This window comes from Camelus dromedarius, chromosome 5, assembly GCF_036321535.1.
Source record: "Camelus dromedarius isolate mCamDro1 chromosome 5, mCamDro1.pat, whole genome shotgun sequence".
Lineage (NCBI taxonomy): Eukaryota > Metazoa > Chordata > Mammalia > Artiodactyla > Camelidae > Camelus > Camelus dromedarius.
The window spans coordinates 4,452,258-4,475,385 of NC_087440.1; the positions used below are offsets into that span (position 1 = coordinate 4,452,258).

The 23,128-nt window shown below is 31.6% G+C and overlaps 1 protein-coding gene across 1 annotated transcript in view; it reads right to left on the minus strand.

Moving 5' to 3' along the window:
- The window catches only part of LOC135321359 (adenylate cyclase type 1-like), an 82,955-nt gene extending 69,383 nt beyond the window's left edge, over positions 1 to 13,572 (minus strand). The window contains exon 1 of the mRNA XM_064486355.1: positions 13,419 to 13,572. Coding sequence (XP_064342425.1) covers positions 13,419 to 13,572 — 154 coding nt within the window. The remainder of the gene's footprint in view (positions 1 to 13,418) is intronic.
- Between the last annotated feature and the right edge of the window lie 9,556 nt (positions 13,573 to 23,128).

Here is a 23,128-nt window from a genome sequence, read left to right on the forward strand (position 1 = left end):
AAAGTTTTAGTTATTTTTTCTTTCGTGCTTCGCTACTTGTGTAATTCTCTTTTTCCCTACCTCACTATCTAACTTTAAAATGTCTCTCATGACAATATTTAATCATCTCAAGCTATTCTGTATTTTTTCTCCTGCTCTCAATGGTCCATTTGCTCATCTTTGTTCAACTCTTTTTTTCTCTCTCTACCTCATCTCTTCCTTTCTGTAAGAGATTTTCATAGGTCATCATCCTTGCATCATCTACTGAAAACATTACTTTTCAATTGAAGCAAACCAGGTCTTCCAACAATTATCCATTCTGGCAAAACCATAAAGACTACAGTTATTATTTGATTGGACTTGATCTCTATCTTCTAAGAGCTTGTTTTCATAAAAGGCATCAAGAGGAAGAAATAATAATACTGAGTAATAAGAGCTATATTTCTTGAGCATTTACTGAATGTCAGTCACTGTGTTAGGCTTTTTACATGCATCACCTCATCACTAAACCAGTCCTACAGGAAGGCATTATTCTTCATTTTGAAAATGAGGAAGCTGGGCATAGAGAGTTCATGTATGTTGCTCACGGTCACATAGGTAGTGAGTGGCGATAGTGGACAGTGATAGTTCTGTGATCCCATGTTCTCTTCTTTCGGAAATGATCCTCGACTTTTGACCTAAGGATTGGGAGTGTGATGTAGGCCAAACTAATCATCTTCTGGGCAGTCATGATTGATCTTGAATGGAAACTGGCCCAATATGTCCAATGAGAATTCATCTCTGTGATTAAGGTTCAAATGCTGGGAGGAAAAAGGAATCTTTTCCCTTTAGGATTGCTAAACTAAGCGCCTGTTGTTATTTTGATCAGCATGTGGAGGTGCTCTTCTTTCTGCCTACTTGTTTAGGAGGATCTCCTGGAGAGGTGGAGGGCAGCTGTGGTTCACCCTGGGGACATCAAAGCTGGTGGAGGATCTATCAGGGAGTATTTATGTGCATGAACTCTCCTCGAGGGTGACAACTTATGTGGGACAAGCCAGGCTTCTGATTCTTTATCTAAAATGAATATTTATTACAGTAAATAAATATATCAAAAAATGCAATTATCCAAATGAGGAGAAGTGTGTAATGTGAATGCCCTACATGTTACTAATGAATCCAGGGACAAGGTTTCAGGAGAAGCCATTGCAGAAAGAAACTAGAAGAAAAGTAAAAAATTTATTTGTCTTTTGTTTGTTTTTTATATTTTTTAATTGAAGTATAGTCAGTTTACAAGAAGTAGAAACTTGAACTTTAGATTAGGAAAGCATTAAATAATTTTATAATATGTTTGCTGCTAAGTATTATATATTTAAAATACATCCATGCCGCTGAGGTGGTTCATAGAGAATATAATGCAAATCCAAGTTGTTTGTTTTCTTAGAGACTATAAGACACTTAAGATGTATCCTAAAAATTATTGTAACAAAATTTGGATTTGTGATAATTTACATATAAAGGATTTCATGGTCAGTATCAATGTTACTCATTGTTTCCCCAGATCAAGAGCTAGTGACAACTGCAAAATTAGCTAATGGCATTGCTGTAATTGAAGATGGCATAATAGGTTCCATCCCCTTACAATCTGCTCACTAGAAAATTTTAGAACTCATTATTTTCAGAAATCAACAGTTAAAAATATAGAGGAACTCTGTAATTTGTAAAATGACATTGCTTCCTAATAATAACATGTGGAACTAACAAGATGGAATGCAGAGAACACCCTTTTCAGCTGATTTTTATTTCTAACAATGAAAAGTTATGGACATCAATTTCAACCATGTTACAGAAGGAAAAGTAGAATAGTTTAGCTGCAACAAATCCCATCTCTATTTGAAGCCAGTAAAATATGGCTGATTGATGGTATTTTGGAATTACACGATGACCAAACTGATACTGAAAGTTTTAAAACAAAGCATGAAAGATTTTGCATCATGTGGTTTGTGCTGTGTGGGACAGCAGGATTGGCACCAATGAGATTCTGTTAGAAATCTGGGATCCTGAGCCCCACGCAGACATTCCAAATAAAAATCAGCTGTTAAACAAGATTAAAGGTGGTTCTTATGAACAGGGAAGCATGGAAAGCCCTGCTTTCCACCAGCATATGTAAGACAGAAAGATGTGCAGGATATAAAGAATGAGGCCATAGTTCCAGTAGTCTGTCTGCTATTTACTGCCTTGGGCTGGTAAATGTTTAACAATTAGTTCTCTGGAAAACACAAAACAAAAAAAGCCTACTTTTAAAAATTTGCTAATTTCCACGGTGTAAATACTCCCAACATAACCAATTTCAAAGTATCAACATGAAGTCACTGAATGCTGAGTTGGAAAGAGGAGTCACAGTGAGCAGTTTGCTCTCCTAATGGAGTCGGCTCCAGCTTATTGCTATCTAAAAAGTCAGTGATGTTGTTTTTCTTCATCTGTAGATGTGAACAATAATATTTGTGTGACCAAATTATTTTGTGTCAATGTAAAAGGATGCACTTTTGTAAACTTAGGAAATTTGTTGCTATTATTTATTTTTCTCCACCAAATCATAAGCATCCTGAGAGCCACAATGAAGATTATCTAATACCTAATATAATGTCTAGAACATGGTAAGTGCTTAATAGCTGTTTTGGAAGGCATTAGTAAATAGACAAGATTGTGTTTCAGGCCTTTTTATTGGTAAAACCACAGTATTTTTAGCTTTATAAAAGAATATTAAGGAAGGACATGAACTGTTTCAACAAACTCATAGAAAAAGAGATTAGACATGTGGTTACCAGAGGCAGGAGATGGGGGAGGGGGAATTAGATTAAGGTTTTCAAGAAGTACAAACTTCCAGTGTGAGATAAATATTACTATAAATGTAATGTACAACAGTATTGATACAATTAGCACAGATGTATGTTATATATAAAATTTGTTAAGAGTAAATTCTAAGAGTTCTCATCACAAGCAAAAATTTTTTTCTATTTAATTTTGTATCTATAGTGTTTTATGTATATAAATGTAAGTATAATATATATCCTATAGATTTCAGATTTTAAATCCATATTTTCTTTTGCCTTTTAATATAAAAATGGTTTTTTCATTACTTTTATTATTCAGCTGTTTTCACATTTTATTTAGTCTAATCTATCAATCTTTTCCTTAGTGACATATTTTCCTTTAGGTTTTTGTAGTTTGAAAGCTTTCCTCTCCCATGAGCTGATAATATTTCACTATGTTTCTTCATGGTCTATACATTTTCATTTTTTAAATTTAATTAGTTAGAGTCATCTGGAATTTATGTTGTGATAACTGTGCTAGGAAATAATCAATGCATCATATGAACTAGTATTACCCTCATATAAAACAAAAAATAGCACAAAGGACAAAATGAGAGACTGTACAATTAAATGTAGATGGAGAAATTCTTATGAAATGATGATGGAGTAGATGTATCCCACACTATAGAAAGAGAGTTCAACAAATGCCCCTTAAACACAGAGGGTGGAAAAGAAGGAAAGAGAGAGCGCTCATTATTTTCATATTATGTTTACAAAATTATCCAAAAGTCTATATAGACTGTTGTAGCTTATTACATGCTTCAAAAAATACTAAATATGGCCAATAAAAATTCTTCAAAATTTTAGATTAACATCTATGCATGTGAGGATCTTTGTATAATAATACTTACAGATACCTTTCATTTGGAATTTTTTTAAGTGACTAAAAATTGTGTAAGATTTATTGAATCCAAATCCTGTGGTATTAGAACACTATACACATGCATTGGGGAAACAATTTTCCATGTGTCTCTCATGTTTTCCACCTTTTGTAAGCAGAGATAGTGACTCTCTTTGTTCAGCAACAACATGGCAATATTATCTTCCTCCAGAGCAAAGGGCCTGTTTACTTGTTATCTGTTATAAAAGATCCTGTTTCCCTAAGCTCAAGACTTCCTCTTCCACACACAACCCACAGTGTATGTGGGCATCACCTGGCCCTCTTCTCATTGTCCCTTGAGAACTGAGGAACCCGAATGGTTGCTGGTACTCTATTTACGTTGCTGTATTAGTAAAGCCCTTTGTCCCTGACTCAGTAGTTTTGTGTCTTCTGCCAACATCTATGAAGCCATGGCAGGCTAACTTGTTAACTTTCAAGTAGGGCAAAAATCTCAGAACTTTCACAGTCCTTAATAATATGTAGATACGTAGAACTATAAGATTTTTACGAATGGTTAAGTAGTTTCTGTTATTTCTTTGTCAATAGTAGAAAATAACTATACTTAATCAAAATGACTGGAAGAACACTGTTGCACTTTGGCACATATTGTTGCTTTCAGTTCTAGATATTACCTCTCCTAGCCACAATGTCTGTATGAAGGTGGTTGTTCTTTGCTTCAGGGCCCTTATAATTATCCATAAAATTCTTATGAATTTTTGTGTATGCACTTACTTAACGGACTGTATCTGTGTAAGAAGTATTATTCAATTAATTTCTGTTCCAGATTTGGCTTTCTTCCATTGTAGCCTCTTTTCCAGTTGATTGTAATGACTGCCTCATCATGTTCCAGTTCTGTCTCTAGCACTGACCTGTTAGCTCAGAGCTACAGCTCTTGAGAGGATTACTTCTTGTAGCTTCTGTCAAGGTTTTAAGCCTTTTCACTGAAAGAGGACTGCACATGTGTGTGCATGTATGAAAAGTGTCTTTTCTACTGTTGGTTCAAGCTGATCACCCCATTGGCAGTACTGTGATTCCAGGGAAACCCTACCTAAGGGTAGTACTGCATAACTTATTTAGCCCAAATAACACTGGGGTAATTTTCTTACCTGAACAATATTTTGAGAAAGACAAAACAAATAACTGGATATATTGCTCCTTTTGAGAAAATGGAAATTCAGAGTTTATAAGGCATGACTAAACATTGTAATATATATGAATATATATCATTATTACCAATATATACTATTGAATATATATGATAGAACAGCAAAGATATTAGCTAACATTTATTGAATTTTGCTTAAATACCAGGTTCTACACTTTTTTGACATCATTAACTCCCTTGATCTTCAAAGAACCTGGTAGATTCAGTGTTATATTACTCATTTTACATTATGAAGAATAGAGTCTCACAGCATCTGATAGCCTTAAATACTAGGTCTTGTAAAAAACTCTTTCTATTACCCTATATTCCTTACTAAAAAGAAAAATAAATTCAGATTAAAATGTGATCATCTTGAAAAATAAAAATCTGAAGCACACTATAAGATTATAATTAAATTGCATCTAATTTATGCAATAGAATATAAAAATGTGCTATTTACTAAGCTGAAATCAATTTTCCAGAGTAAGGAGAGAATATATAAAAAATACTGTATCTCTTTTTAGATAAGAATGGATCTGCTTTGATTGATTAATTATAAATGCATCTTCTAACCTTTTGTTCTTTCTCTTCATGTATTTTCTATACTGTTTTGAACTATCACCTGAAAGAGTCGCTCAATATGACATGCTAGGCAGAATTCTAAGATGGGCTCTAAGATTTCTGCCTCTTCCTCATGAACGCAGGTGGAACCCATGGGTATGATGGGATAGTTGCACCTTTCCTGAGGTTATATTGTGGCAATGGTGATGGGGCAGTTGCTCCTGTGATTACGTTGTGCTATGCAGGACTCCTCCCTAGCCAACTGAAGAGAGTCAGAGAGATATACTCCAGCGAAGCTGGAAGAAAACCAGGTTGTGAATTGCCTTTGAGGATGTGTGTGTGGGAAAATGTTAAGGAACCACATGCAGCCTATAAAAATTAAGAAAAATCCCTGGTCAATATCTGATAAGAAAAAAGGACCTCCGTCATACTGCTGCAAGGAAATAAACCCTAGCAGCAACCAGTAAACTTGAAATAGGACCCTGGCCTTAGGTGTAATCACAGTACTAGCCAATATCTTGACTATAGCCTTGTGAGATCTGAACTAAGGACCTAACTGATCCATGCCAGACTTCTTACCTATAAACTATGAGATTATAATTTGTGTTGTATTAGTCCACAAAATGGTGGTAATTTATTATGGAACAATGTAAAATCAATACAAATGGGAACAACAATTTTGTAGAAAAAAAATCCCTTTAAATATCTTTATGAGAAATAAATACTGTGGTATGTTTTACATGCAAAAGCACAATGAAAGGTTGTATGAAGCATAGCAAGTGATGACTAGTCCTTGCCAATTAAGACCAAAAGAGTATGCTATCAGAGATCTGTTTGTAAAAGGAGAAATAAAATTTTCAATTCAAAGCATGGTGTAAGGACCAAAAGTATTGATAAGTGCTCTCAAAGATGGCAGATAACCAAAATAAGTATTAGAAATGCAAATGAATGTGAAGAAAAGTATTTAGAAATATTCAAATATTTTAAGTACATAGTTTGAAATATCATTTAATGTAATAGGTAAAAGAGCAATAACTAATAGCATTTAGTTATCTGAATAATACTGAGGGTCCAACAACCAATGCCTTGAGATCAATTCATATTCTATTACATGAAGAAGCATCAACATGTTGATCAAAGAGTATTATTCATTAATATTGCTTCTTGCATTTCTTTTGATATTTCATCATCTATTTGCCATCTACTTTAGCCAGTTATGACTTTGAAAGTACTAAGATTATATGCCCCCAACCTATGACCACATGAAAAACATGCTTTTTGCATCTTCTTTTCTCATGTTGGCACCCCATTAATTAAGGTTTTGACAGGAACTTCTCACATCCATTAGCATTACAGGTTCACTTTTAAAAAATAAAGTTAAAAGAGTATACAAAACCTAAAGAATATTCTAGACAAGATAACATATCACACTATATTGGAAAAGTATAATTTTATTGATATATTTAATACATTTTTGTTAACTATGTTGTCTTGCATGTATACACACACACACACACACACACACACACACACACACACAGAGTGGAATACTACTCAGCCATAAAAATGAACGAAGCAATGCCATGTGCAGCAATATGGATGGACCTACAGATTATCATACTAAGTGAAGTAATTTAGACAGAGAAAGACAAATACCATATAATATCACTTATATTGGGAGTCTAAAAAAATGACAGAATATCACTTATATGTGGAGTCTAAAACAATGACACAAATGAACTTATTTACAAAACAGAAGCAGACTCACAGACATAGAAAACAAATTTATGGTTACCAAAAAGGAAATGGAGGGAGGGATAAATTAGGTGTTCAGAATTAGAAAATACAAACTTGTATATACAGAATAGATAAACTACAAGGTTGATTGATACTATGGTCCTTTATTATTCTCACTGAAATATTTGATTTGCACATTTTATTTTATTTTTTAATATGTATTAATATATATTAGTTTATTTTTTATTATAGTAAATGGTGCTCTGTTAAAGAGTATAATTATTTTTATAAGGAAGAAACCTATTCAAATGTAATTTTCTGTGATATGCTATCATACTTATAATCGAATAATAAACATACAATTATATTTTGCTAATTTACTACATTTTGATAAGAGTGAAATCAAGATAAATCCACAGATTAATTCCTTAACCAAGCTCATAGTATACTTTTCTTTTAAACCACTAGTTGTATACTATCAATTATAACAACTTATCACAATGGATGGTGTTTAACTGTACGAAACACAAAAGATATATTTAACATATACTTAAAATCTTAAACCAATCACTGTCTCAAACATCATTTTAACACTCATATCAAAATAATAAAGTATAGCAGTTGACAGATGTGACACATTAAACAACACTTATAAAAGAAGAAACTTTAATTTGAAATGAGATAACATACCAAGTTTAATAATTTTATTTCTGGAGAATAAAATATAATCTTGAATGCCACCTCATCTTTTCCATATGAAACACAAAAGTAGGTCATATGTCACTGGCTTTAATAGCTTTTTATTATTGATTTTTCTTATGCCATATGAGTACTTTTGTATTTTTAAAATGTTTCATAAAGAAACTTTTGCTTAAAGAAAGTAAATATTTTTAAGAAAGAAAAATATCCATAAAAAGTAAAAATAATTTTAAGTATAATTTTGTCTTTTCTCAAATACAAGGCCATTTTTTGTTCTAAACTTTATTTATTTTATGTGAATACTGTGCTGAAACATAGTCCACATCTGCCTTTTAACATATTCACTGGAGTTTTAATTCTTTGAAAGCGGGAGATGTATTAAATCTTTCCTCATTACTGATCAGATTATTAGATAATCCTATGTATCAATTGAATTTAACAAGCATTTAAGTGCTGGCAATATGCCAAGAATGTGTTGCAATAGGAGGCAATTTATAAAACAGGTAAAATAGGTTCTACACCCTCAAGCTTCTCACAGCCTATTGTGAGCAGAAAAACACTAAAAGGTAGAATGTAATATTGAATCACTATGTTGTATAACCTGAAACTAGTATAACGTTGTAAATCAGCTATACTTCAATAAAAAAATAAATAAAAGGAAGAGAAGGCACTCAGGACTTAGCTAGAAGGTTACTTAAGGATTAAGATATTTCAATACAAAACTATTAAGATATTTCAGTACCTAAGCCAGACTTTATGGAACTCTAAAGGCAAAATATTTGAATTTGATCAGAGATTAGAAAGTCTTTGCATGTATCACATCTCCTTTTATTATGTTTTAAAAGAATGATATCTCTCATTTATTCTTAAAAATATTTAAGGTGAAGATCCGTTAACTTCTTTTTATGAACCTAACCTACTTTCATTGCTAGAAAACTATTTAATATATATAATTATATTACATAAATTTTTCTTGCTACAATTTAGCTGTCTTGCTGGAAGCATAATTGACTTCATTCTAAATTGTAATCTCTCCATTAAATTTTATGGTGCCGCAGTTCAAATTTTTAAAGCTTAGGAATTGAAAAATAACACCTAAAATTCAAAATCACTAAAATCATTTGATATTCTCAAGTAAAAACTTTTACTAAACATCTGTGACAGATAGCTAAAATAGAATAGTAAATAGTATAAATATTCTTTTGTATGTCAAGTGTTTAAAAAGAACACAGAATATATAATGTATGCAAAAATATTTCAGCTTTTATGTTTCATATTGTTTTAATACACAGCTTATCAACAATTCTTTTTTTGTAGTACTCTTGTGTACTAAATTTTATGTCATATATATTTAAGTAGAATGAAATTATAGTTTATAGTTAGATATAAAATAAGTCTCTAAAATGTATACAGTTTATATCTCTAGGGCATTTAAACATATTTTTACATTAAGGTTAGTGCTTTACTGAATTACTGTTCATTACAGTTTTTTATATGATTTTCTAGAGTGAGAAAATCCATATAAAATGTTTAGAAGTATTATTGGCACAAAGAAATCACTCTATAAATATTACCTAGTAGTAATAGTGTTATTGGCTAAATGTTTACATTTATGAATTAAAATGAAAATAATTTAACAGCAAGTTTGCCAAAGCTGAGACTTTCATCCCTATAATTTCTTAATTACTTAGTCATGCACATTAACAGTCATTATGGCGTAATAGCTACCTTGTGTTTGAAGTGGTTTCCTAGACTATGTTTTTATTTTATGTCTCTTTCTGATCATTGAATTAGATCACTGATAATATGCTGAAATTTTCATTGAGATGTTTCTGGTTATTAAAGTAGCCAATTCATACATATAATATTTAATGAGTACATATAATATGTATACAACCCATTGTATGCTTGGATTATATTACTTTGTTTCCACAATAAGTAATTCTAAGATGATAAGATATTCTATGCTATATCTGTATAATCTTTCACCTATAAAGAATGATTATGCATATTTGAAAGTAAAATGTAAAAGGAGTCCATTATACAAAATAACTTTTAGTAGAGAAACAAATAAATTTTGAATTCTGTTTGGCAGATCTAGAAAGACAAGAGACTTCCTACTGTGTGCCCTGTAGAACCCAGATCCACCAGTTTTCGCCTCATCAAATTTTGAAAAACAGCTATAGGACTATTCAATTTAGTATGCATTAGTGTTTCCTAAACATATTGCTTCACAGAACGGTATTCTACTCATTCATTTTTATTAACCTTGACAAACATATGCAACCAAAGTTCTATGAAACAAACTTTGGAAAATAGTGACAAGAAATTCAAGTGTATGGCACACAACAATGAGGAAAAATAAAGATACATACAGCTAGATATTAATGGGGGAAAATTTTCCACAAATGTTTAACACCTCACAGCTTTGACTTCAAGAAATTTAAAAGTGTTTCCAATAAATAGGAGTTCTTCTACGTAATCAAATTTTTGAAACAGGAACATCACTCTCCACAGTTTTAAAGTAAGTAGGCAGCAGTAGGGCAATAGAAGTTTGTAACAACAGGGAAATTCTGTGATGATCACAGACTGACTTACATTTATCAATTATTCCACACTGGATTTGCAACTGGAATTGCAATACATGTTCTAGGGCTTCACTCCACAGTCTGATTCAGGATATGTAATTGGGGCCAAGAATTCTACATTTTAACAAATTCTCCAGGTGATTCTGATGCATATGGTTCATCATTCACAGTTTGAGAAGCACAGATAAATGCACAATATCTCTAATAAAGAGAGATCTCATAAATATTAGTACGTAAGGACAAAGTCTCAGGAAACTTTCTTGTGAGACAAAGAAAATAATTAGTAAATGATTATACAGAGGGAGATGAAATGAAGATGAGACTTAGACATTGTAGTATCATCCTACAAAGATAAAAAAATGCAGGTATAAATTTGCAGGACAGGCTTTGAAATTTCAAGCTAAGTTTTCTGGACTTCACAATACACCAGATGGCCTTGACAGTGTCATTGGCTGTTGTTAAATAAATAAATGCTTGTAGCTCCTTCCCCTGTAAAATGTTATATAGTATTGCATATGGTGTGTTAGAATAAATGAAGCCTATCCCACCCCTCCACACCAATATCTTTGGAACCTGTGAATATGTCATACTAAATTGCAAAAATGATTTTGCAGATGTAATTATGTTTAAGGACTTTGACAAAGGGAGATTGGGTCTACCTGGATAATTAAGGCTAATCTAATGACATAGGCACTTAGAAGCTGAGAATTTTCTCTATCTAAAGTCAGAGATGTGTGAGAAAAGAAGGTAGTAGAGAGATATTTTAAGAAGGGGAAGTCAGATTTCAAGTATGAGAAGGATTTAATGCACCAGTTGCTGACTTGGAGCTGCAGGGCTTACATATAAGGGAGAGACTTCTAGAAGCTGTGGGCAATAGATTCTTTCCAGAACCTTCTGATAAGAGCCTAACCAGCTGACATTTTTATTTCAGCCTTGTGAAACTCTGAGTCAAGAAGCTAACAGAGATCATCAGGACTTTACAGCTTCAGAACTGTGAGAGAATATATTTTTGTTGTTTTAAGCTGCTAAATTTCTGGTTGTTTGCTATGGTAACAATAGAAAACTAATACACATGGTAGAGGATACTCATCACAAATCAATACCTGAAGGTGTCCAACAGCATCATAATCAATCCGTCAATACCACCTAGATGCCTAGTACTTTATATTTTAAGTCAGGACCTCCCAACCATACATTTAAACATCGTGAAGATATATGAATCCATTTTCACTGAAGCAGAAAAGAGACAAATTTGATGTTGTATCTGTAGAAACAATGGAGAGCTATGGAAATATTTTTGAGTATATTTCATGAAACTTGACAGTCAAACCAGAAAATGTGACAACGTTATAATACGTCTTCCAAGTTACTACATTTTCAGTATATGTAGTACTTGCCAAAAGAATAAACTAATCTAAAATATCTTTATACTTTGATGGACAGAGTACAGGTTTTCTGTTACGGAGCCTTTAACGAAAATTATATATTACTAACTCCTTCAATATTGCCAAAATTACACTTAAAATTAAACCTTTCTGCCTGTAGTGTTTTAAACTATGAATCAAGTTGCCAAGATAAAAATAACCATTGTGAATGGACCTTCAAAAAATAATGATTATTACAGTCACAATGGAGAAAAATAAGTCTTGGAATGCATCCTCCCATGCTACACAAGAAAAATAGTTCAGAAATATATTAGGTAAAAATAGTGTTTACAACTGCTGCAATATGGCATTATTTAGGATATAAAAAAGAAAAAAATATGTTTACTCAATTGTTTGCTAGAGGGTATTTTTCCCCACTAGGGAAAAAGCACTGTATGAAATGTTTAGTTTAAAATTTTCCCCACATGCAAACTGTTAACCTTTATATTTAAGCAATTCTATTTCATACATGATTGTTTTATTATGTGCTCTTTAAACATATCATATTTTGAATTATTATGTGCTTTAAAAAGTAACTACTGCTGCTACTGTATATGTGTGTCTCTTATGACGATATTGGATCTCATGTGATACATTCTGGTAATATGGTCCTGGGAAGGTGAGTTGAATTCTGTTATTCTATTCCTATGGATGTAGAAGGGGCTCCTTCCTAAACTAAGTGAAATTTTATTGTGAAGTCACATCAAAAAGAAATTACAACTACATGACCTCAATCTGAAACTGTTGGGAACAAGTTACTTTCACCTTTAGAATTTTTTCACATTTTAATGAGGGAAAAAAAGTGCAGATTCTGTACATTTTTTATACCATCAGCAGAGCCTAGGGTATCACCCCATTATCAAACAACATTTGTATGGTGAAACATGAGTACCCATGCTATGCAGGATAAATACGTATAAAGATTATAAATGACCTCTAGTCAAATCAGCTTAGGTCAGATTTTTGATGCCAAATGAGTTTGTACCAAACTTTCAGATAAAAACCTTTCAGTTTTAAGTACTTCTTTGTTTGCCTCTTTGTGGTTAAGAAATCATGGATCTGTGAGACTAGAAAGACTGGCTTAAAATGGAAAATGTCAACTCTCTCTCTTAATGGACTCTTCTCTTGATTCTAACTTGCAGAGAACCCAAATTACCAGTTTATTTTAAGGCAGAGGGGCAAAGAACAGAAGAGAATAGGGTGGAGTTTGTAATGCCTGAATCTCGAATCAGGCCTTGTTTCCTTTTACTCTCACATTTTGTTCCCTTTAATTAAGATCTAACCTTATCTATGGTGATGTCATGATATCATCTAAGAAGATTTAAGGGAAAGGTTTTCCTCTGTCTAGGTGCACTGCAATGAGACATTAAAGCCTGCCAAGTCTAGTATTTTATTATACATTGATGATGATTCAGAAGGTGAATTTTGGTACAAGATTTGACATAACAGGATGCACTGTATCTTCCTTCTGGGCGACTTTTCTTCTATTATTACCCTGTAGAATTTGGTTTTGCATTAAAAACTGGTCAGTGGTCCTTTTATATTACCATTACTTACCTTTGTAATATACTTTAAATTCATGAGCACTAACTGCAAAATCACTGGTCAAACGTAGTGAAAACACAGATTTGGTACTTGTCACTGGCGGTGGCAGATGGAATCCTGTTAACCTAAAAACATGAATCGGATTAACTGTTAGAGTTATCGACATTTTACCTAATAAAGTTGAAAGTATTAAAAGTCATTTTATCAAATCCCCAAACTCTGTATAAGTGTGTGTGTGCACATGTGTGTGTGTAGTGTGAGTTAATTTATGACATGTTGATTAGAACATATCACACATCAAAAACAATTACATAAGTATATGTAAATATACATTTATTTATGTATATGTGTATGTGCATTACTGTTTATCATATCTATCATACATATCATCTATATGAAAATATTGATCAATTCAAACTTTGGGAAATAAATTACGAGCGTAAGTTTTGGTGCATATTTTATGCTGTTGATTTTAACAGTATTTAGAAGACATTTTTGTCAAATAAATTATTTTCCTGAAAGTTTAAAATATAGAGTGGGAAATATTTAGACAAATTTAATATTAAAGAAAGAGATGTGATCTAAATATGAAATTTGAAGCTGAAGTGTCTATAAATGAGAAGTGCTTCTGTTGTATCAGATGCCAAAATTCAGCAAGTGATATTAAAATTAATAGATGCAAATTACTTTTTGGTTAATAATGCATATGTTTACATAACAAATATCTTTCTGATATTTTTCCCAATAATTTATTACTTATTTTTCTAATAATATATTGCATATAATTTCAAGCTCGATTATATAAAAGATGATTTACAACTGACACTTTATAAACCAGAGAAGACAAATTAAAAATAAGAAAGAGCACATTCATGGGATATAATTTTTTTAAAACTAATGAAGATGGCTATTTTTTAAAATTTTTGTTTGAATTGCCTGTATGTTATTTTCTCATTTTTTACTCTTACTGTAAGTGTGAGAATTAAGAATTTTATGCAATGGAATTATACTACTTTTCTTTATATACTTACTATTTTGCCCAACACTATATAGGTAAAATTAGTCTGTACTGAAATTATGATATATTTTCACTTCTGAATAGCAGTAGTTTCTGTTTGTCTCAGGCCTACTTGCTCTAAAAATGTATTAAGAACTCCAAAGAGATTTTGTGGGCTAGATCTGCCAATATTTACCCTATTTAATTTTTTATAAAAAACATTTTAAAATGTGCGTTTATTACTTTATTTAAAAATAACCAAAATAAGCCCATTACATGTTGATATAAATAATGTAAATAATATGAAGTAACTATCTTTTCCAAAACAAAAATTTAAAAGAATACACTGTATTCTATTTTTGCAAATCTCTTTAATATTTGGCCTATTAAAGAACGTAGCTGGATTTTCATATCTGCTTCTTTGTTCAATATTTTACAATATGTTATTTCGCTTTATGTATATAAAGAACCCTGATCTAACTTAGATATTTAATTGTAAAAGGGAAGAGTATTCTAGTAGCTTTTGCACATAAACATGGACACTCTTCTTTGATACCACACAAAAACTTGACTAGTTACAATGTTGAGTTGAAACCATATCACTTTTTTGCACTCTGTTACATTAAAATCTGTTGATTCACCCTGCCTTTTTAATAGATTTTTTTTCACTCTTGCATTTTTTGACATTATGCATTGGTCATTTGAAATATATTGGTTCTTCCAAATATCGATATATTTCACTATAAAATATTTTAAAATCACGCCTATTTTTATTTGTACTCATCTCATGAAAATCTTTAAACTTGGGGAAGCTCTAAATCTGACAGTGGTGGATTTAAGTTTTCCAAAATTCTAATTTTATACTTGAAAAATTCAGATTTTATCATTGACAGCAAATCCTGTCATTTATCTTCCTTGAGCAGGGAAACAGTTTTATGTTTTTGGAGGGAGGGGGAAAATATATACCAAATACCTAAATGTGACTAACCATAGTTTATCTGTTAGTCATTCTTTCAAATAAAAATGTTATTCCATGATAAAAGTGGCTAGCTCAGCTAGCCCGCTCAAACTTTTTCTCTTCAATACAATCATAATATTTTGGTAGGCATAAAAAAGGATTTTTTTTTGCACTTTTTTCCATTTTGTCATACTGGTCAATAAAAAGAAGTGTAATAAAGGGTGGCCATTTAATGAAATAATTAGATAATGACTACTAGTACAATTTGAAGTAACTAACTGTGTTGTGTTAATGCACCAGCAGTTTTATACCCACCATCACTTTTGTACAAGAGGGCAAATGTCAACCCAGAGAAAAAAGGTGTATAATATCTCACTATTATTATGGAAATAGTTTTGGTTTTGTGGAACTCCTGAAAAATGTTTCAGGACTTTCAAGAATTCCATGGTTCACATTTTGAGAACCATTGTTGTATAGAAATCTACTGCAATAAATATACCACAATTCAATTATTCACTGACTATTGATGGATACTTGGGTTGTATATACTTTGTTCAGTGTGTCTTCATCAACATTCTTGTAAAAGTCCACTCTTAAAACACTTATGTAGCATTTCTCTGAAGTGTGTAAGCATTTATAATTTTAAATTTTCATATTTTTTACTGCATAAGGTATACTCTGCAAGGGTATACTTTTTGGTTAACAATGCTGTCAAACTGTCAACCTGCCTTCTAAATTCCTTTATGATTTTCTCTTTTTTCCCTGATTAGAAGTATGTCTCTTAAATTATAAACATATAAGTTGCTTTAGTTATATTTTGTTACTAATGTGTATCTCATTTGCATTATAGCCAGATAACATTTTCTGTATGAATTTAATCCTTTAACTTTTATTGAGACTAGCTTTATGGGTAGGATATTGTAAATATTTTATTATATGCCTGGTTTTCTTATAAAAAACAAGCATATTATTTTTCTGTTCCTAATCCAAGTTACCACAAACTTAAACAATACCCATTATTGTCTCACAGTTATGTGGATCTAGGCAGAGAGTAGCTCAGCTGATTCTGTGCTTGAAGCCTGATAAGGCTGAAATCATGGTATCAGCTTGGTTATGTCACTTTTTTAGAACCTCTGGAATTTCATTTGCTTCCACTTCCAAATTCAGAAGGCTGTTGCTAGAATTCAGTTTCATGCAGTTGTGGGACTAAAATCCCTGTTTCCTTGCTGGCTGATGGCTTGGGATTATTCTCAATTTTTCAAAATAGCCAGCATTCCTTGGTTTGTGGCTCCCTTCCTCCATCTCCAGAGTCAGCAATGGCAATCCAAGTTTTTCTCATTCTTAAATCCCTATTGTTTCCCCTTCTACCTTCTCTCTGCTGCTACTGCCTTTGTCCTCCACCTGGGGAGACTTCTCTGCTTTTAAATGCTAATGTAATTCAATGGTGCCTAAATTGATAATTCAAATATCTTCCTATTATAACATATGTAATCTTAATTCCATTTGAAACATTCCTTTTGCCAAGTGCTATAACATATTCACAGGTTCCAAGGGAACCATTATTCTGGGATTATTACTCTGCCTTATATAATGGGTATATATCAGAGGCTAGGTGCAGCATTCAGTATATCCTTTGAATAAATTTGTTAACCCTGTTCAAATGGTGTCTGTGCTAACTTTATTTTTTAAATCTGAGCTACTAGATACTGAAAGAGATATGCTGAAATCTCCCAATATGATTGCAGATTCTTATATATTTCTTTGTAGATATGTCCATTTTTAAATATATTTCTGGCTACATTATTAGGTGTATACAAGTAAAAATTATTGTATTTCCTGGTGAACTAGATATTTTGTTTTTATGAGATGACACTGTTTCTAAAATGAGTTCATCTTAAACTTTATCTTATCTGATAGTAATAAATCTACAATTTTCATTTATTAGAATTGAGCTGGAACATCTTTTTACCTTCAACATTTTGGTATCCATGTTTTTTTGTTTTTTTGTTTTTTGTAAATGTGTCACTTAGAACCAGAATATATTTGAGTTATACTTTTATATAGGTAATATACTTTTATAAGCTAATATTATAATATTGGCTTTTTTGCTTCAATGAACTATAATATACATATAGAAGTTTACATAAATCAAAATTCTACATACTGTAGAATTATCACCAATGAAACAAATTTCAAATCAAGAAATAAAACATTGCAAGCAGTGCTGAGTGCCTGCTTATGCTTCCTCCAGTTCAGTACTATCTCAGTCCATCCCAAGGGTAACCCTTACACTGACTTATGACAAATTAGTGTTCCATGTCTTAAAAGTCTATATAAATGAAATTGCATAATAAAATTATTCTACTTCTGTTTTCTTTGATTCAGCATTACCTTTGTTTTATTATAGCAATAGTATGAAATTTAACTTTCCTTGCTACATAGGAATCCATTTTTTTAAATATGCCTTAATTTATCCATTCTACTGTTAGTGGACTTCTTTTTCCCAGTTGGGTCTTGAATAAATAATACTGCCATAAACATGTGTTACATGGTTTGTAAGCATATATGCATAGTTCTCTTGAGAATATATCTAGTACTAGAATTGCAGGGTCATTGGGTAACTAGTTGTTAAATAAATAATTTTCTAGATTTTTTCAACATTATCTCTTGATATAAATATGTAAAAATAAAATATTTCCCACTTTGAATGCTCAGAGTATTTTTTTTTTTTTCAGAAAAATAAGGAACATTGTCAGGGAGAAAAATGAAAAATAGTTTTGTAACAAAAAAGTCTGAAAACCTATTTACTTCATAGCTAGACTGTTACAATGTTATGTATGATATTATATTATGAATAATGGCCCTCCAAAATTGCCCAGGCTCTAATGCCTGTAATATTTAAATGTGTCACCTTATATGACAAAAGGAACTTTACAGTTGTGATTAAGTTAAAATCTTAAAAATGAGAGATTACCCTAGATTATCTGGATGGGCCCAAATTGCTCACAAGTGTTCTTATCACAGGAAGGTAGGAGGGTCAGAGAAAGACTAGGAAGTATGACAATGAAAGCAGAAGTCCAAGTGAAGCAATTGCTGGCTATGAAACTGGAAGAGGGACACAAGCGAAAGAAAGGCAAGCAGCCTGTACAAGCTGGGAATGATAAGGAACAGATTTTCTCCTAGAGCCTCTAGAATGAATGCAGAGCTGCTGACACCTTCCTTGAAATCAGGCCAGTTAAATACATTTTGGACTTCAGTTCTCCAGACCGCAAGATAATAAATTTATGTTGTTTAAGACATTAAGTTTTCAGTCATTTGTTTCATCAACAATAGGAAACTAATACATGGCTCCCTTTTGGGCTTTGAAATAAACATTTTAAAAAAGTGTCTAAAATATTAATTTATTCTATAAATAAAAATGGAGGTCCCATGGACTCTAGTGACCCCTATAATCACTGAGACCCATGTTGATAGTATGCAAAACAAGTAATTCAGAGCCTATTGTTGCAACATTTATTTGAATATAATGTTTTTAAAAACCTCTCTTTGTAGGTAAAATATGCAATTTCATCCTCAGAATAGAAGTCATAGGGACTGGAAGAAATTACAGACTTGAAGAAGTTCACAGTAGAACCAGGTCTAGAACTACAACACATTCTTATGTCCCATTTTTTAGTGAACACCCTGTCATTGTCTCACTGTCTTTGGCACAGTAATAAAATCAAAACATTAAAAGATTTGAACTACTAATGTACATATAAACATACAAATTATTTTACATGCAATATCAGATTTATTATTACACTCATTCAGATTCATTAAATAATCCAATAGTTTTTATAATATTTAGAACTTTTTACCATTAAATTATCCAAGATGATAGAGGAGGACAATGTGAAAAATTTTTTCCCATTTATCAAAAGCTAGTTTTCTGCAATTAACTTTAAATAATCAGCATGTAATAGCTTGTTATACAATGAGAGATTTAGTTTTATTTTTCATTTTAGTAAGTGAGAGAAAATGTATGTTTTAAAATTTATTTTTATGATACTTGTATCATTGTGAGGATTTGCAGTATCTTGTTTTACTCCCTTCTGTAATACATTGCTTGATTGATTTGAAAATAAGCTGTCAGTTATGAATCCCATTAGTTACTTTTCCTTACAAGACTTCATTTTGTAATTTAATATTCATATGTGATTATTTATTAACCATCTCTCTCCTTTGTACGCTAAACTTTGTGAAGTCAAAGTTTGGAATTCATGCTTCATGCAATGCTTACCATATTAAGAGGCTCTCAATAAGCAGCTGTTAAATTAATGAATGGGAGTGATAGGAGAATATGAAAGCCGTTAGAGCACTTTCTTTTTCAAACCAAGCATTGTGTTCTTGGAACAAAGTTCTTAAGAATCATAAGAATGTCCAGGCACTCCACTTGTTAAGAAAATTCAGGTTGTCTGAATGGTAGTCAGATAGTACCTACGTAGAGACTCTTGTTCAGATTTATTTTATACCATGTTATTAATCTCAAAAGCTTAAATGAAGATCATATATTTTATGTGCATCTATTTGAAATATCTTCAGGATATAACTATATAATTAAAAACCTCATTTTTCAGGTAAAGCTAATATGATTTGTATTCTTAATATGAGTTACAAATTATAGTATTTAAATATACATGTATTTTACCTGAACTTAACACATTTTCTAGATATTGTGAAAGCATAATATTTTATGAATCAGTATAATATTTTCCATGGAATAATTTGTACCAATTCAGATATTTGTGATATTCTTAAGTTATTCTTATTACCTTATATTCTTAAATTTTTCATATATTCTTTAATTATTACCTTATCAATTATATTTTCTCCTATTGAAGTATGGTAAAGTTGAATAGTGAATCACAATTTATGTTCCTTTGAAAAGAATACCAGAGTCTAGCCCTATTTTTCTTGAATTACAATTAAATAAATCAAAACTCAGAAATGATCAATACATTATTTAAATTCGTACAAACTGGTAGGCAGTGTAGCAAAGATACAAACCCAGATTTCCAACTCCAGTCTATTTCTTTTTCCACTATGATTTTCTCATAAGGGAAATGATTTTTCCATGAAGGCAAAATGCATATCTTATTCTGTCCTTGTTTCTCCACAATGCCCATATAAGTTTTGTAACAAATATTTGGAATAGATAAAAATACAATTTTACCCACATGATAACTTTAAGTAGTTGAGGCTGGTAAGAACTGTATCATAAATATAAAGTCATTGAGTTCAAGGCCAGAAAAGTAATGGGGAACCACTGTCTGTACTTGTTGATACCTTTATAGCAAATATTTCCAGTGATTCATAAAGGTATTTCCCTACTGGGGAAACTAAATAAAATTAGCAAACAAATATATCAGTGGAAAATCCTAGGATGATGCAATGTAAATTTCCTTTGGACACTTTGTTTTTAATAAAAATTAAAATTTGAGAAGTTGTGGCCAGTAAAGGATTGAAATGTATTCATTTTGCTAAGTAGCTACTTAGCTGTTTGCCATCACTACAATCAATATTTTCTCTCACCATAAATTTAATACTTAAAAAATGCATGTAAACTCAGATTAAAGGACAGTCATTTCCTTTTCAAACATTTAGTTTCGTGAAAAATTCACAGCATTTCCTATATTTCACATTTGTATTTAGTGAATGTTTTCTCATGGACCAATACTAGTTTATGGCCATTGTTCCAGTAAATTCTCTCTGGACAGAATGACACAACATGTTTGTTTTTTCATCCTACATTTAATAGTTTCTAATGTATCATTCCTATTTTCCCTTTCCCTAATTTCACATTCACTCCCAGTCACATTTTAGCACTTTGTTACTAATTAGGCAAAACACTCATTAGAAACTGTGGAATATTCTAAAATTCGTGCACTTAAAGCAAGTGAACCTGTCACTTCTCATGCCTGCTTTTAGATGAAAACATTCTTTAAGCATTTCCTTTTACAAAGATTTAGGAACATTACTGATATTCCATACTGTAATGAGTAACTGGTCACAGGGAGAATTAAATGATTAACGTATAACTCTATATTAATGACTAATATGAAAAGTACTAAAATAATTATTTGGTAATTAATGCAAAATTGAGACATTTAAATTATAAGAAATTCACTTAAAAATGTCAATATGTATGCTCTTTAAATAACAGGCTGCTCATTTAACCTTTTTTTTTAAAGGATTAATGGCAATTAATGTGCCATTTTACAGCTTAATGTAATGGAAACCCTTAAAACATGAAGGCTGGTGGATAAGAATGATACCTGTATCATTATCTAAATGTGTTTATCAACTTTTAACCATGACATGTTGTTTCTAAGAGACTTGAGCATGGAGAATGACTAGATCTATATACTATCTTTAACAATGTGATCAAAGGTCACATTGCCTTTCAACTGATTACAATATTTCAAACTTTCTCTAGTTAAAAGAAATAATGCAAAAGTCACAGTTTTAAATTCAATGGCTATTAACATAGTACTGCTCATAGGGAGATAGAGGGAAAGCAGACATGGGGATTGGAAAAGACATAGAGAGCGAGCTTTATATAAAAATAAAAGCAGTAACACTACCAAAATCCCAGGATTTTGTGATTGCTAAATAAGAGAATTCACATGGAATGGCACTGTGTGTTTTGTGGAACCTAAGAAATAGCCACTAAATGTTAGTTTCATTAGTGCTTTGATTCAAAATCCATTGCTCTTTTATCTGTACTCAGTAGCATGCTAAGTCTAAGACAAATTGCATTACAACCCAGCATTCTTATGGTGATTTCTCATTATTCACAGTAAAATTTTGGGATCTGAATTATCTTACAATTTTACTTTGGTTGTACAGTTCTTACAAATGATCCAGGTGATATACAGGGAATTCTCTGCTGAAACATACTGTTAACCTATTTAATTTCAAAATGAATGGAAAAACCACAGGAACAAGTAGATATTTAAAGTAATGACTGTTCTGTGAGAATAAATCATGTATACTCTATTGATATCAGGCTATATGAAGCACAGCATCATAATTCATGTTTATGTCAAGATGTCAGTAATTATAATATTAAAGGAAAAGATGGTTGTGGCAATATGTGAATGATTATATCATTTGCTGAGAGTAAGTGAGCTGAAGCTTCTATCAAATTTAAAATTCCCAGAAAAGGCATCATGTATGAGAAAGGCAAATTTACAATGTTAGGAGTATGTGCTATGTATACATTTAGATATGGAAATGTATATAAATAGTGATCTATATATGCATATGGTTATGGATTAAGGTAAATATGGATATGACTAGGAATATCTTAAAGATACAGATAGAAAAGTAGGTAACCAACATTCCTTTCTAGTATTTTCTGATCTTTCCACTGTATTGAGGTGCCTGTAAATCTTGGAACTACACTTGCCAGAATATTTCTCTTTGCAAGCAGTGTTGCCTATTAGATTTTGCCAATGAACGCACTTCCCATAAGACTTGGAATGGGAATTAAGAGTGTAAGCCATTGTTATGTGTTGGTATATGGGCAGCAGTAGGTGTTAAAGGTGAGGTTTTTTTCATCAGCTTATCAGAATTCCTGTTTAAAGCAATTGTTTTGGTGCTGCAAAAACTTGAGTTCTCAATTAGTGTTTTCCTGTGATTTCTGCAAATTCCTGATTCCTTGAAAGCTAGTGAAGGTTCTCGCTGACCTTCATCCCCCAGCCTTAAATCCATAATTCTTGT